This window comes from Gouania willdenowi, chromosome 3, assembly GCF_900634775.1.
Source record: "Gouania willdenowi chromosome 3, fGouWil2.1, whole genome shotgun sequence".
Lineage (NCBI taxonomy): Eukaryota > Metazoa > Chordata > Actinopteri > Blenniiformes > Gobiesocidae > Gouania > Gouania willdenowi.
The window spans coordinates 20,223,256-20,239,341 of NC_041046.1; the positions used below are offsets into that span (position 1 = coordinate 20,223,256).

The 16,086-nt window shown below is 38.3% G+C and overlaps 1 protein-coding gene across 2 annotated transcripts in view; it reads left to right on the forward strand.

Annotated features, from left to right (window-relative positions):
• The window catches only part of nfatc3a (nuclear factor of activated T cells 3a), an 82,507-nt gene that overhangs the window by 35,037 nt on the left and 31,384 nt on the right, over window positions 1-16,086 (forward strand). For both annotated transcript variants that reach the window (XM_028475896.1, XM_028475906.1), the window contains 3 exons: window positions 13,873-14,072; window positions 15,336-15,508; window positions 15,847-15,987. In XM_028475896.1, the coding sequence (XP_028331697.1) occupies window positions 13,873-14,072; window positions 15,336-15,508; window positions 15,847-15,987 (514 nt within the window). The remainder of the gene's footprint in view (window positions 1-13,872; window positions 14,073-15,335; window positions 15,509-15,846; window positions 15,988-16,086) is intronic.

Sequence of the window (16,086 nt, forward strand, 5' to 3'; positions counted from 1 at the left end):
GTGTCCTCTTTGTCAATGATTTATACTTGATGTCAGACTCCAAAAAAGTATTACTCTCAGTTAAAGCTCATCTATGAGACTGAATATTTGATTGAGACTGTCTGTTGAGACAGGAAGATGTGCATGCAAACAGGAGAGCTGTCACTCTAGCCTAGTCAGCTGGTCTGTTATTTGAGAGCACCTGTAGGACACCACGAGGACAGCTGTGTTCAGCAATAGTAGATTTCACTCATTAATAATTTATGAATGTGGAATAGCTTAATAACATAACAATAGCCCTGTTCTAACTGACAGGTTGAGCTTTTCCTTTTTTTTTTCGTATGCTACTATTTGTACAATAGTAGCACCTGCATCCACTGAATATCGCTCCTAATTGTCTCCTAATTGCATTCAACATGTGCGTAATGATTACTTAGCAACATGTGCCATTTCTTTACACTACAAATGGGAAGTAGATTATCTTGTGAATGAACTCGGTCACTCATTGACTCTGTTTGCAAGATATAACAATTAAGATAAAATTCACTCCAACAGTTGTGGACACAACATTTCCTGAAACAACTCAAACTGCTGCCATTTGTTGCTTTAGAAACAGTCCATGTCCTCATGAATTCAGTCATGTGTGTTCCCTTCAGGCCAATCATTAACCATTTCAACCTCTGTTAGACCAAGATTCAATCCAGCCATATGTGACAATGCATAATTTAGCTGTCATTTTTTCTTTCAACTGTGACACCCTTGCCCTCATTTCTCACTCCCAGCTGCGCTTGTTTCATTCATCAGATAAAAGGGGTTTTAATGTTTTGCTTTGTTTTTTATGGGAAAATATATCTGCAGTAACTTTAAATTTTAAAATTATTTTTCTGCCTCCCTTTTTGCTAAGATTACCTTTTTTTTTTTGAAGCATTTAATGAATAACTTTAAACCTGAATAGCATAAAGGGTAGCAAATGGTGCAAGTTAAGTTAAGCCTTACTAACATAATTATGCTAGGATTACACAAAAAAAGCATTCAAACACTTTTCTATAAAACTGATCTGTTAAGCACTGTTTGTATCATTTTGCTGCACACACATAGGGCTGCACAATTAATCCAATTTTAATCGTGATCACGATTTTGGTTGCCACGATTAAATTAATTTGACCGTCGGCAATATTTAGATTTAAAATGCGGGCTGCACTACCTTTGGTAGATTTTCAATTCTTGGGTTAGTTTTTTTGTTATAATTCCATTTTAAAGCATAGTTTTACAGTGTAAACTATGGTATACCCCTATTGTTTGTTTAAAAATAGTGCATTAAAAACAAACATTTTTTCCTAATATGATAGAAAAAATTGTGATTATAATCGTGATTGCAATATTGATCAAAATAATCATGACTATCATTTTCACCATAATCGTTCAGCCCTTCACCCGCCTGTAGTCATTAAAATAAACTTCCTTTACGATGAACCAAACTTACTAATTACAAATTGTGTTTTAAAAACAGATGATCTGTACAAACAAGTCCAAAGTTAGATTTAATTTATTTAGAAACATAAAGAAGTGTTTTTTTTTTGTGTCACTGCATTTTCATTGTGTATTCACAACAACACAAAATTTTGTATCTCACAAAAGTGAAGTTGTATTCAGGAATCAGTAAGTGTACAGTGCTGTTATGGCTGTATAATAACTATTTTAGTTCATATCCACATTTAGTTTCTACAGCATTTTGTCTTGAAAAGATAACAAAATTCTATTGGTATGGGAGGGCTGTAGTCATTTTTGTTAGGTACAGTATAAATGGGTTCAGTTTCAACCCTTTTTTTGGTCTCAACACTGAAAAACGCTATGAAATCAACACCAACCAACATCTTGTTCTGTGTGAGGAAAGATAATACAGTATCTAGGTCTATCCCGCAGTTCTGTCAGTATTTGTTTACTAAACATGGACTCCTCTTTTGTTTATCACCAAAGCTTCATTAATGCACACTAAAATGACTACAGAAAAATACAAGTTCAAATTAATCATTTTTACAGTAAGCACTTGAGCTCTATTAACACCCATTGGACTTCAGATTATAGTTGTAATTCAGTTAGAGGCTTGGTTCAATGTCAAATGAAGACTGAAAACTATAAACATCAGTCACAGAAAAGTACAGTGCATTTTAAAGTCATCCAGCATTTGCTTGAAAGCATTGTTGGAAAAAAAAGGGGGTCAAACCACTTGAAAATGAGCTTGCATGTTTCATATTTCCCAGGTGTTCTCATGGTGTGAAAAAAAGTGCTCCTTGGAAGTGGAGTGTCATCAGTTCTACTGAGTGGTTGCAGTTAGAGTAAAAAAAATCAGGGGGATCTCCAACTCACCTTGTGTCGATGTGTTACAGTTATGTGTTTATTTGTTCATTGGATCCCCATTGAAAAAAAAAATTCTAGTACTTATAAGAGCAGAAAAAATAGAGAGTTAAAAAAAAATACAGAAACATTACATAAAAAGGTTCATCAAGACACATTTTGTTTAAACCAACAAATACGGTAAATAAGATATATGATATGTACATTAAGATTGGTGAAAATAGGCAATTTGTTCCGTAAATTAAAAGCTCTAAAAAAGACAGACATTTGTAAATAGTTGGTATTAGGACGATTGGTGACTAAGTTTGAGTTTGAACCAAGTCGAGTATTGTTCAAGCAGGTATGATGGGATTATTTGATCTTTTCTTGAAATAATCTCAGTTGGCCAGTTAAAATAATCTTCTTTATAAATATTAATAAATTATAATGCATTTTAGTTTCAATGAGAGGCCATGATAATACAACACATAGAAGTTGTTTTGTGTTATACACATTGTGGAATTTAGGACACAAATGCCTCTTTTTAAATCTTCCATTTATTTTGACCTGTTTTAAATAAAATGTTCCCCTGTACAGTCTCTGTACATCTACAAAATGATCGTGCAAAAATGATTCTCAATGTGATCGATAATTGGCCCTAAACTTTTTTTTAAAAATTACATCAAGGATACATACAGTATGTGTCTTGCTGGCACAGCCATTCCTCTGGGGCGAGCTGCAGACCTTAATCGGTACACCTGTTGCTAGGAGACATATAAGCCCAAAGCCTCTCTGGCTGGCTAAAGCCTGAGGTATCCTTGTGCTTATTTAACCAGCTTATTTCAGTGTTGCTGCACCCACACAAATACAAGGCCCCCCCCCCCCCCCCCCCTAGCATGGCGGACTGGACCTAAGATAGACGCAACAGAAAACAGTAGGAAAGATCTTCAATTTGCAGGCGTGTTGTTACCACAGTATTTGAATCCAGACGAGGCGTTGGTGTCTGCTGACTGAAGTTTGAAAGTGAATACCACAGAAGTCATCCAAGACAGCCTAAAATTCCACCAGCTTAGATGCATTAAATGGTTTTGATCCCAGTGCTTCAAATGCACGGCCATGACCCCATTACTGTCTGTTTCTGTCTCTGTCACTCACTCTTTTTTTATTTTTTTTATGTTTCTACTTTACTCTTTTACTCTGTCCTCCTTATTTTGGCCCTTTTGATCTGCTTTTCTCTCTTCTTTCCATTTACTTTTTTGCCGTCTTTTGTCTCCTCTGTTTTATCGTAACAACTGTCATTGACTTCAACTCTGGTACTGGACAGGCTGCCATACTGGGGAGACACAGAGGACACAGTGTACAACTCAGTGGTTTGCCCTGTGTGAATCGGCTGAAGTGACCGTTGCTTTGCCCCAAGGCTGTATTTGATGTAAACATGGTGCAAGTTTGTTTCTCATGTGTTCATATCAGACTTTGTGCAAAGCAAGAGAAAAAGGGGAACAAAGTGTGTGTGTGTGTGTGTGTGTGTGTGTGTGTGTGTGTGTGTGTGTGTGTGTGTGTGTGTGTGTGTGTGTGTGTGTGTGTGTGTGTGTGTGTGTGTGTGTTTGCGTGTGTACGTGTGCGTGTACTGGGGAGTGACAGGCAATGAAAAATAAGAATGATCAAGCTTGGGCACTTCATGCAAGGCCATATACAGCCCTCATGCAGTGTACAGCAAGTGTGTGTGTGTGTGTGTCACTGTTTCTGTGCACATAAGTGTGCACATGTATTGACCTTATTTAAACAAACAGTCAACAGGCCCCCTGGCTCTCACTGCTCTCCCTAGTGTGCTGGGCAGACTGTGTGCATATGTGTGTGTGTGTGTGTGTGGGCGTGTCTGTGTGTGTCTATCTGTGCATGTGTGTTGTGTTCATAGATCCCTGGCAGTGATGTCATGCTGCCACACCAGGAAAACAACGGTCAGATTAAATGGGTCCTTTCGTGACCTTGACCAGCATTGTTCCTGCTTTATTCCATATGTTGCTCTCTCTCTCTTACACACACACACACACACAGTTTTTTTTCCCTCAACAACTCACCAAGACCTCAGTTTATACCACTGTCAGTATTGTCAAATTCACCTACTCTTAACACGCACACACGTGCACACACAGATACCAACCTCATGGATGTAGTTTACTTCAACCTGAGTCTATGACGCCGCTCACACACACTCCTGCATACACAGTGAGAGTCTCCCCATGGCAACACTGGAGCAACACAGGGAAACAACTTAGCAGAGTCAGGCGCTTACTGTGAGAAAGTGTCAAGTTACAGCAGAGAGCTAAAGCTAAGCAAGGTGGGAGACGAGGACAGGGACAGACAGGAGTAAGGCAGGGGTGTTTTATGTTGGAGTAGAAAAAAAACTAAAGAATAGAGAATATTTTACATTATTTTTGGAGGTCAAGAGTTTATCAGGACAGCATTGTTTGAATAAGTTGATGAGGGATGATTATTTTTGTCTATGTCAGTATTCTTGTAATAAAGTTCCAATATTCTAAAGCAGAGCGTATGATGGCTCAGTGGTTAGCACTTCCGCCTCACAGCAAGAAGGTCCTGGGTTCAAGCTCTGGGATCCTTTCTGTGTGGAGTTTGCATGTTCTCCCTGCGCTGCTGGGTTTTGTCCAGGTACTCTGGCTTCTTCCCACAATCCAAAAACATGACTGTTAGGTTGATTGGAGTCTCTAAATTGGCCGTAGGAGTGAATGTGAGTGTGTTTGATTGTTTGACAGTTGCCCTTCAATGGACTGGCACCCTATACAGGGTGTACCCCCACCTAACACCCATTGAGAGCCCAGTAGGAACCAGCAGACCCCCACGACCCTGAAAAAAGGAGCAAGCGGGTCTGAAAATGGATGGATGGATGGATATTCTAAAGCAAGGGTTCTCAACTAATGGGAAAATATGTACCATTTATTGACATTGGAAGTAAAGCAAAATTTGATAAAGAGTAAAACTTATTTTCTACAATAAAAAAAGCCTTCAAGTCCTTTTAAAGTTTTTACTCAGAACACCAAGTTTTTTGTTGTTGGTCATAAATTAATTCAGTGATTGTGTGCAGCAAAATCTGCTCTAAAACCCTGGAGTCTGATTAACTGAGGTGGCTGGATTGTTGTGCGCACCATTCATTACTTTGTGTTTTTAAAATTAACTTCATATTTTATTATTATTATTAAATATATCAATTAAATTGCAGCTAATTGAGCAAATGAATATATCTCTTGCATTTTCATCTATTTTTTTTGGTCATTAAACTTGTTCTTTAACAGGGCTGTACTTAGTGTTATTTAAAATGTCAGGATCAAACAGAAAAATATTTGCTAAATGAATTTGAGATGTCAAAATTGCTCAATTTTGGTCTGGTCTCTTTGTTATGGGGTATTGGCTGGTCCTGAAGCCACTCTATAAAATCACTGCTCTGTTTTTTTTTTTTTCTCCATGTCTGCATTTGTCATAATAGGTTTACGCTACATCTAGTGCAGTCTTGGCAAGTTTTATTTTTGAAAAAAAATAGCCTCCATACTCTGGAATGACTTGCACCAGTCCCTCCGTGAGCTTGACTGTGTGGACTCTTTTAAAAAGCATTTGAAGTCTTTTGGTTAATGGATTTTTAACTTTTGTTAGCAGAACAATATGTATGATCCAGAAATCGAACGGTTCTTACCTTAACTTATAGGCTCAGATTCCGCCTTTGTTTTCAAACAAAACTGCACAAAATGACAGGAAAATACAGAAGACAACACAAATACAAAAAGTGATCCCATAAATGCACAAATCGACACAAAATTACAACAATAACACAATAAATTGCAATATAAAAACACATAATGACTAAAAACTGACAAAACCACATATTAAGACAAAACCCTTTTTGTCCTACTGGGAGAAACCCTGTATTAATGCTCACATCGGTCATTATTCTAAATGCTGACATGAATGTTGATAATGTGGCCCCCGCTGTGACAGAGTTGCCCATCCCTGGTTTAACATGTTGCTACTACTGAGTAGAGGAGTGAACTTTGTAGTAGTACCAGTGTTATGACATATGTAGAGATACGTGTGTAGTGAGATAAACACCACCAACACACACACACACACAAAAAAAAATATCAGTTAAAAAAGTAAATGTACCCGGCACACTGTCTAGCACATCTTGGAGTCCCTCAAAATGCCCGGGCCACTGGGTCGACCCCTCTCAAGGTCACCCACTCAAGGGTGAATCCCCATCCCAAGGGAACCCGGGTATAGCGCTCAAAGGACCCAGCGGGGCAACCCATTTGCCCCAGGATGCAGAAGTCGCATCTAAGGAGCAGTCATCCCCCTGGTCTGCCCCCACTCTGAGCCTGGGCCCCCCGCTGCCAGGCAATGGCCCCTCCTGTCAGCCAGACCACACAGCACGACACCACGATCTCCATGACCCCCTACCGGCAACTCAGTTTGTTGGGAGCCCCAAATTGTCCCTAGGAGGCAGAAGCATTTATTTTATTGACATTTTGGCACACAGCTTTGTATTTCTACGTACATTTGCAGGGATGGGAGAGGTTTTTCCACTTGGCTTATCAATCTATTACTCTTATTACTGGATCAGTGGAACAGATGATGATCAGAAATAAGCAAGGACCTTTTTAGTGGTGGAGAGTATGTAACTGTATCCAGTGATTTTATTTTAGGGGACAGAGTTAATTCTAAATTAGCTCCACAGCCAGAAGCTAATGCCAGAATTTAGTTCCATGCTTTAGCGAACATGGGGTAAGTCACGTGACAAGTTTTTTAATGTCCCAGTGACCTATTATAAGGATCGATCTCTATCAGGGCTGAGTTACCTGCGGACTGGACAGCTGAGCTTACAAATAAGGTGAAGAGTTACTAGTGTCGAGAACATGTGGCATTTCACACTCAGCCACAGGTTTAGAGGGCGGCGGAGGTATAGCGCAGGAATGTGAAACTGTTTGTCGTGTGGAGCCACTGGGACTGTGTTGCAACTCTTGTGCAATTGTTTAGCTGTCATCCATGTGCAGGTGAACCAATGGCAACATTTTAAACTGTCTGATGTATGGTTGGAAACTTTATGATAATATTGAAGCAGCAGTTTGTAATACAGTACTTCAACAAAGGCTCCAATGTATAAATTAGGCCTGTAATGGTAAAAGGTTAACGTGAACATATCCTCGACTGTGTTTGTTCTAACCTTCCCACTGACTCATCACAAAACCACCAGCCAACGTACCATAAAAAACAGTGTTTTTGTTAACCGCTGTGGCTAAGGTTTGTTGGCCAAATTAACCTGGCTGGATGCTATTTTTCTGTTTGGCCTGGAGTGTTGATTGATGGGGACGGCTGAAATGAGTGAGCTCCTATTCTTGGGCTCTTTAATCAAGTTTCCCAAGGTGATTATTTGATGCGGAAAAGCCCGTGCACTGCTAAAGTGTGCACAAAATGAGTATGACGGGACACAGAGGCCAGCTTAAATGAGCTCGCTTTTGTGTTGGAAGATGTCGGGCTACACAAACAAAACAAGCAGGGAAAGTACATTTCTGCTTTATTCTACATTTGCATGGGTAGACAACTGCTGGGGATACTTTTTTTTTCTAAACAACACTAGCTGTGTTTCCATTACCTTGGAAATGCGCAAAATCTAAATAGCGCAATAAAAACTGGTAATGGAAACACCTGAATTTAGAAAAAAAAACACTCAAATATTGCTAACAAGTTTTTACGCTTTCATGAGGAGGAATTTCAGACGTTTTGATGTTGAAATGTGTCGTAAAAAGCGCTATGGAAACGTTTTTTCTGCAAATAAACGTGACATACCTGGTCGCATGACCACTTCTCTCCGAGAAAACATGGCGCGGTACGTTTAAACAGAAGAGGAGAACGGGACATTTCTTAGCATTAGACTTGAAAATTATTACTGCCACATTAGACGTGAAACAACAAAGGAATACTGAGTGTTAATAAAGAGGTTCTGAGGGTCCATCTTTCTGCTGCGAAGTCTCGCGGAATGAGATTACACGTGAGTTATGAGGTGCCTTCCCAAAAAATACTTCAATGCAAACACTTTCAAAGGGCAGTTATACTTTGTCGACATTTATAAATATCGCTTTTGATTTGCGAAAATCTGTAGTAGAAATCCAGCTTCTACCTTTTCTCATGGGGGCATTCCTCCAGACACCGTTAACTCTTTTACCCTCTCTGGAGCACACATACTGCTGTGAACAGTGTCACACCCATCTTCATTCCTTCACCCTCATCATCAACAAAATTATTCTCCCTCATACCCAAAACTTAAACTAATTTCACAAGAAAAAGTGAACCTTAATATTTTTTTACAATATAGTGCACATAAAAGGACTGCATTCCCCTCCATAATGTAATTTCTTTCAAATGTGTGCCACAGACGTTTAAACACACAGACACTTGCACATGTGCACGCAGTGTCTGAGTTCATTTCCACAGTGTGCAGAGATGATCATAAAACAGCCAGCACAGCCCACAGGAACGCTGATTCCTGTGACCCAGTGTTTCTTAGACTACAGAAATAATGTCATTTATTGCTGTAGATCCATTCAGGCCTGGAAGGATAATTACCTGCTGGTCTGTTAGTTGCACCATTTAAACTTTCATGTGGCTCTTAAGATCTAAAGTGGTTTTCAAGGATGAACCCATTACTGGTTATTACTGTTCCTTGATGCTGCTTCCTTCCGCCTACATATCACGTGCTGCGCCCAGACGTAAAGACATTTTGTTTTGTTTCCAGTTTGACATGCGAAAAAGAGGTGTTAAAGCCGTATCAATGACTTTTTTTTCTTTCAGAAAAACATTTTCACCTTATTAATGCTAAATGTTAAATGTTCTTCACTGCAATACACAAAACAGGAAACTACTTCATCAGCTCAGTCTTTTACTCAGTCACCATCACTGAGCTCAGCTGCCATACAACATTGGGAGGACGTATAGAGGAGTGTCCACATTCCCTGAGGCAGGCGAAAGGATTGGAATTTAGACTGTTGATCTAATTAAAGTTCATGGAAATATTTTATTTTTATCTTTCCTGTTTTTCAATAGAGTAATCTTTCTAATGACTAAAAAACAGAAGTGAAAGTGACAGATTACAAGATCACATTACTATTATTTAGTTGTTTTTATGGGTATACTTGTACTTTTTTGAGTATATTTCTAAATCAGTAATTTGACTTGTACTTAAAGCTGATTTCCAGAGTTTCGGAGAAATCTATGTTTACGTATGATTCTTTTGAAATTCAAAAAAACACCAAACTAGTCATTTATTATGGTCTACTGCCCTGTGGTCATTCATATACATTAATGTATATAAGTCCCTCCTTCGTCCTATAGACCCCTATACAAATGGAAACGATCGCTGACTGTGCCCAGCCATTAGGCTTCGACTTCATGTTTTTGAGTCTGTCAATCAAATGCAATGAATGCGCAGCTGTGCACGGAAACAAGGCCGCGCGTCACAACAGCAAACAGGTAAATATGATTTTGGCTTTTACCTGATCCATAGACCTATATTAATGCGACCCGATGCAACCTTGTTATGTTCCCCGATGCGCATGCAGAAAAGTAGAGGCGTGGCTTGGCAGAGGCAAGTGGGAGGAAGTGAGGCTGTTTAGGGCGGGACATCGAGACGTTTCTCAGAAACTCCAAATATCAGCTTTAAGTACGTTTTAAAAGAAGTGAAGTAATTCATTAAATTTCTACACCCAACCGAGTAAATTATAGTTTTTTGTTTTAAAATGATCAATGGACATTGTGAAACTAAAAAAACATGAAACGACCAGATAACAATCAAATGCATTACATCATAGACGACCAACCAGAATAAACGTAATGTACGGCACCAAAACGGCATTGAATGCTGGTTATTTTCTCAGGTTTAGAAATAATAAATGTAGCTAAACATACAGCCTGAGAATTTTTGTATTTTGCATTCAATTCATTGGTGTTATTTTATTTAAAAAAATAATTTTATACTTTGACAAACCTTTTGTTTTATACAGATGACTTTGTAGAAAATAAATGAATTTCCAATTGTGCAAGATTTGGTCTCTTTCTTTTTTAAGTTTATACATGAGATGTATACTGTATAATAATAATAATAATAATAATAATAATAATAATAATAACAATAATAATAATAGTAAATTGTGATAAACTTTATTTATAGAGCACTTTTCAAAACACATGTTACAAAGTGCTTTCCAAAGGCAAAGCAAGGGATTTATTACCAAAAATAAACATGAGGAAAGAAAGTAACTAGTAGCTTTTACTTTGACTACTATTTAATTCAGCTACTTTTTACTTGTACTTGAGTATTTTATGTGTGCGTTACTTGTACTTGTACTTTAGTACACTTTCAGTCAAGTAACAGTACTTCCACTTGAGTAGGATATATCAGTACTCTTTACAGTTCTGCTAAACAATGAGTTTAAGTAAAACGTATCTTTACTTTTCCCGACTGAGCTGGCTCCACGTTTTTAAACTGAGTGCAAGTGTTATACTGACCTATTTGAACAAGACAGTTTCACAAGCTGTATGGCTTTTCTCACAGCTGCGCGTGTGTGCCGCTGTATTTGTTTATTCTGATTGTACCTGCACTCCTCCGCACTGACTGGTGTATCTCCCTCAGCTTCTCTACACTGGATCTCAAAGAGAAATGGACATATTAGGATTTAAACGAGGCGCCACAGTAAACAGAAGTTTGTTTTTATGATTCAGTTTGTGGTATCTCATGTGATTTCAAAATGTATTGAATAATTTAGATTTCGTCCAAGAATCATGAATACATTTTTTCCCTTTCCTTGCTTCATTTAAGTGTTGTTTGGAAACATGTACGTCTTCCTGCATTTGACTTTCTTTTTTCAATGAAGTCATGGTTCTCACCAGGAATTTTTCACAGCATAGGGGGATCGCGTGGCGCGCAAGCGGGCGCCACTGGTGCGTAAAATTTAGAATTTTCTAACTCTCTGAAGGCCAAATTTAGTGAAGTAAAGCTAAAGATTATTTGTTTTTTTTATCTTTGTTCCAGCCTTACTTTAAGTTATTTGTTGAATTGGTGAAGGTGTTTGGTATATACTGTATATATATGTATATATGTCCTCCACTAATAAATACTCACAGACACTGTAGAGACAAGAAATAATTAATAATAATAATAATAATTACTAAAAAGACTTAATTCTAAGACGTGCTTCAAATTTAAATGAGGTATTATGTGGGACCTGCAGTAACATAAAGACGGGAGCGTCCGAGCAGATCGCCCGTCTGTGTTTCTGGGTTATTCAGATTAAAAAGAGAGTTAAAGCAACCTGTGCATGTCTTGAAGTCTCTTTTGTGTCCAAGTATGCAACAATTATTTCGACGGTACTGATTAAAAAAAGGAGAAAAAAACTACAAAAATACCCCCTACATTGCTGAAAACTGAACGTAAGGGGCGCCATTGCTCCATAGGGGATCAAAATTACAAAGTCGGGGGACCCTACGCTCAACAGTGCTGACGAGAGTTTTTATTCTCCAGTAAACAGTGAATTAATATTACGATTAAGGCACCATCCACTGCCCTGCCTGCCTTGTATCTGCCTCTGAAGGCTTGTCCTCTCACAGTAAACAAAGAATATTAGTTCAGTTGAGGTCCTCTTATATCTCCACTTCTCTTACCAGGAGTCTGTAATAACACCTGAAAGTAGAGAGGGAAAGTAGAGAGGGAAACATATGAGTTATAGGGTACCACTTAATCCAGTGACTCCAGGTCTCTAAAGAAAAAAAATGATTCTTGATGTCAGATCACCTTTTACAAGTGTTGAAAATAAGTTGTGCCTATTATTAGCACTTCAGCAACTTTATTTGAGTCTACTGAAAGTCAGTATTTGGAGAGGGTGCAAATACTTTCTGTGGTTTCTCTCCTTGTTTTTGCCATGTTTTTCTGTGGTCTGATTGTGACCAATTTAATTTTTTTTTGGATGAGTTAGTATGACATGAGAAATCCCAAATCCCAGCCACTCTCACTGCTTCCATGCACCAAACATTGGCATAGCAGGTTGTGACGCAGACCTGCATGGAGGAAAGGGTCACAGCCGCCAGCTGTGATGGGGATGAGGCTTGGCAGTTCCTGGGGTGAAACAGCAATGAAAGGCCTCGTTCTTCTCTGTTACCCTCAATGGGCTGCCCTCCATGTGAGCTCAAGGTGTGGACTTCTGAGCGGAGTTTTTTTTGTGTGTGTGTGTGTGTGTGTGTGTGTGTGTGTGTGTGTGTGTGTTTTGTGGGGAATCTCCTGCCGTCACGGAGTCTGCCAAACACAACACTACGACAGTAGTGGGATTGTGTGGCTTGGACGTTTTTCTTTTCCTTTGAGAAGAAAAGTCCATGACTCCTTTCCATCTTCCTCTTGTCTTTAAAAACATTCAACACTTTCCCTTTATTCAACATCTTACCCACAATTCAGAAAGTATGGAGCCATTGCTCAGCCAGGGACAGGCACTTTTAATCCTCTGACTTTCTGCCAAACTAGCTGGTACTGGCTAGAGCAGTGTTTCTCAAATGGGGGTACGCAATGGCACGACAGGGGGTACTTGAGAGAGAGATTGTAGAAAATTACAAATGAAAGCATTAAAAAATATGGGGTTTCATAATGTTTATTTTTGGTTAAAAATGATGATCATACTGAAAATTACCAGCAACACACAAAAACACTAAATGAGAGAAAAATACATGAGATCACTACAAAATACTCAAAAATAGCAGAGTAACATACAAAATGACAACAAAAACACAAAATAACATACTGAATAATAAAAAGAACAAAATACACAAAATGAGACAGAAAACACACAAAAGGATGAATAGAACAGGAACTAAAAATACATAGGTCAGTGTTGGTCTCACACCAGGCGAGAGATGACCGTAAATGATAAAAACTATAGAAATAAATATATTCAGGAAGCACTATTGTTTCATTCCACTTATTTTACAAAATGCAATGCTTTAAACTGTGTGTTATCACTTACTTATTCCATCATTATGATCTATAGTTGTTGTTTTTTTTTGCAGAATTCTGAGCAAGACATGTTAATCGGACAAAGAGGGTACTTTGATTCAAAAGTTTGAGAATCACTGAGCTAGAGCCAAGTTTGAAATGACATAGGATTTTTAATAGCTTTTAAAGCTATTATTTGATATTTTAATAGTCTGAGGTATTGGGAAAAAAATAGTGGGTTGAAAGCTTTACTTTAGATCTCAAACGAGATGTTATTCCCTATTAGAATAACAAGGAATGGGAGAAAAATTAGCAGGCAATTAGCTAAAAACCTCACTGCCACACTGGTATCACGCCAAAACAAAAGATGAACCTCCAACACCCTCAAACTGGTATTTATATTTCTACCCACAAAGGTCGGTGTCTGAAAGCAGTGGAAATGAAAAGAGTATTTCTTTGTTCACACCTCTCATCTGGTCCCAAAGAACTCACATCTGTTTTAACTATATTTTCCTGTCATGCTTCAGCTCATTGGCTACAGCGAGAAGCCCGTCAACCTGCAGATGTTCATCGGAACAGCAGATGACCGTTACTTGAGGCCACATGCCTTCTATCAAGTGCATCGGATCACCGGAAAAACTGTGGCCACTGCCAGCCAAGAAGTCGTGGTTTCTAGCACTAAAGTTCTTGAAATTCCTCTTCTTCCTGAAAACAACATGTCTGCCAGGTACATGTCAGGAGCCTCTCAAAGTTACATTGAGTTGGTCATGAGATTTCCACATGAATGAATAAATCAACTGTTGTGGAGTTTTTTCATAGATTGTTTAATTTTCTTTTCAGGAAGGTGTGTTACTCACACATAAAAAAAACTTTATAATTTATCATGAAGAAAAACTTTAAATGTTCGAATTAAAACAGTACACCAGGGGTCACCAACACGGTGCCCGCGGACACCGGGTAGCCCGCATGGACCATGTGAGGGGCCCTCAGAGGCTATAGTCACCAATGAGCTCCATCTAAAAGTGATTTACAGTGCTTTCCAGGAATCAAACTCAGAAAGATAAATACAGATGAAAGATGTAGTTCATACTTAATGGAGTAAAAACTAGGAATGTCCCGATACAACTTTTTCACTTACAATACAATACTGATATTGCAGCTTTGAGTATTGGTTGATACCGATATCAATCCAACATCAGCACGAATCATACATACTTTTATTACTTATTTTGTAGTGTGGAATGTTAGAAAAGCCTTGATCAAGTGATGTTACTCAAACAGAGAACAATAGTCAGCACTTCAAGTTCACTTCAGTTATTTTTTACTGTCACTGTTTTATATGTAGTTCGATAAAATCTGTTATTCGTTTTCTGGCCGATATCGGACCGATATAAATATCAAATCGGGACAACCCTAATTAATGATTGTTTCAGGAGATAAATTCTTAGTATTAAATTACCATCCTTAAATATTGATTTTCATTTAAATGTTTTTAAGTGTTGCAGATTTGATGTACTGGGTTGTGCTACTGTATGTTACATTCAGTATATATAATTTAAAATATGACATAATTGTCACATTTTACAAATGCTGTGTGTTATACGATTAGTTAAAAGTTGTTCGTTAGTATAGGAGGTTGATCATTTTCCATTATATAATAAATTATAATAATAAAAAATTTGCTACTTTTTTAAGTTACTGCTAGCCTTCCTTATTATCTTAGCCTCTAATAAAGTGAAACTGTGAACATTTAGTATTTAAGAAGTGCTTTTCTAACTGGTAGCCATTCAAACTATACAGTACCTATGAAGGAGCTAACAGTTTCAGAAAGGTTGGTGACCCCTGCCCTACACTATCAATGAATTGTTGACAACATTGTTCTGGGATTGTTTTTTTTTATTCTTCTTTAGCCTTAACTATAATTATTTCCAAAATGTCTGCTATTGCAATAGTGCTGCATGTGTGTAAATGTTTTCCCTTTACCTTCCAGCATTGACTGCGCTGGCATACTAAAGCTGCGCAACTCTGACATTGAGTTGCGGAAGGGAGAGACAGATATAGGAAGAAAAAACACGCGGGTCCGCGTTGTGTTCAGAGTCCACATCCCGCAACCAAACGGGAAGGTGCTGTCACTGCAGGCTCCCTCCATTCCTGTGGAGTGCTGTGAGTATTGACTTCCACTTATTTCCCTCTATAAGCACAACATTATTAAACTTAATATTCAACACATACAAATACACACATACAAACACATTTAGTGCATTACAATATTAAAAACTGTCTGATTTGAAATTAAAGACTCATTAGAAACAATTATACCATTGAAAGGTTGTGTTGTGTCTTTTTTTCATACATTCCTCTTATTAACAAGTACTATATTCTTTATTTTTCAGGCTTTTTTCCATTTAATTTCATGGGCTGTTGTCTTTTAATGATGGACGACCACAGTCCAGTGTATAATTAACATGTTTTTCCTGCAATTCTTTCTGGATCTCTTTCAGCTCAGCGTTCTGCCCAGGAGCTTCCCCAGGTGGAGAAGTCCAGTCTGAACAGCTGTCCAGTCAGTGGGGGAGAAGAGATGGTCATCACTGGCTCTAACTTCTTCCCAGAGTCCAAGGTCATTTTCCTGGAGAAAGGCCCTGGTAAGTGTTGCGTACAGCTTTGGAACACTGCAGCTGCAGCAGCAGCAGCAGGAGCGTGTCCTACTGTTTGTACAGCCAAGGACTTGTCTGACACATTTG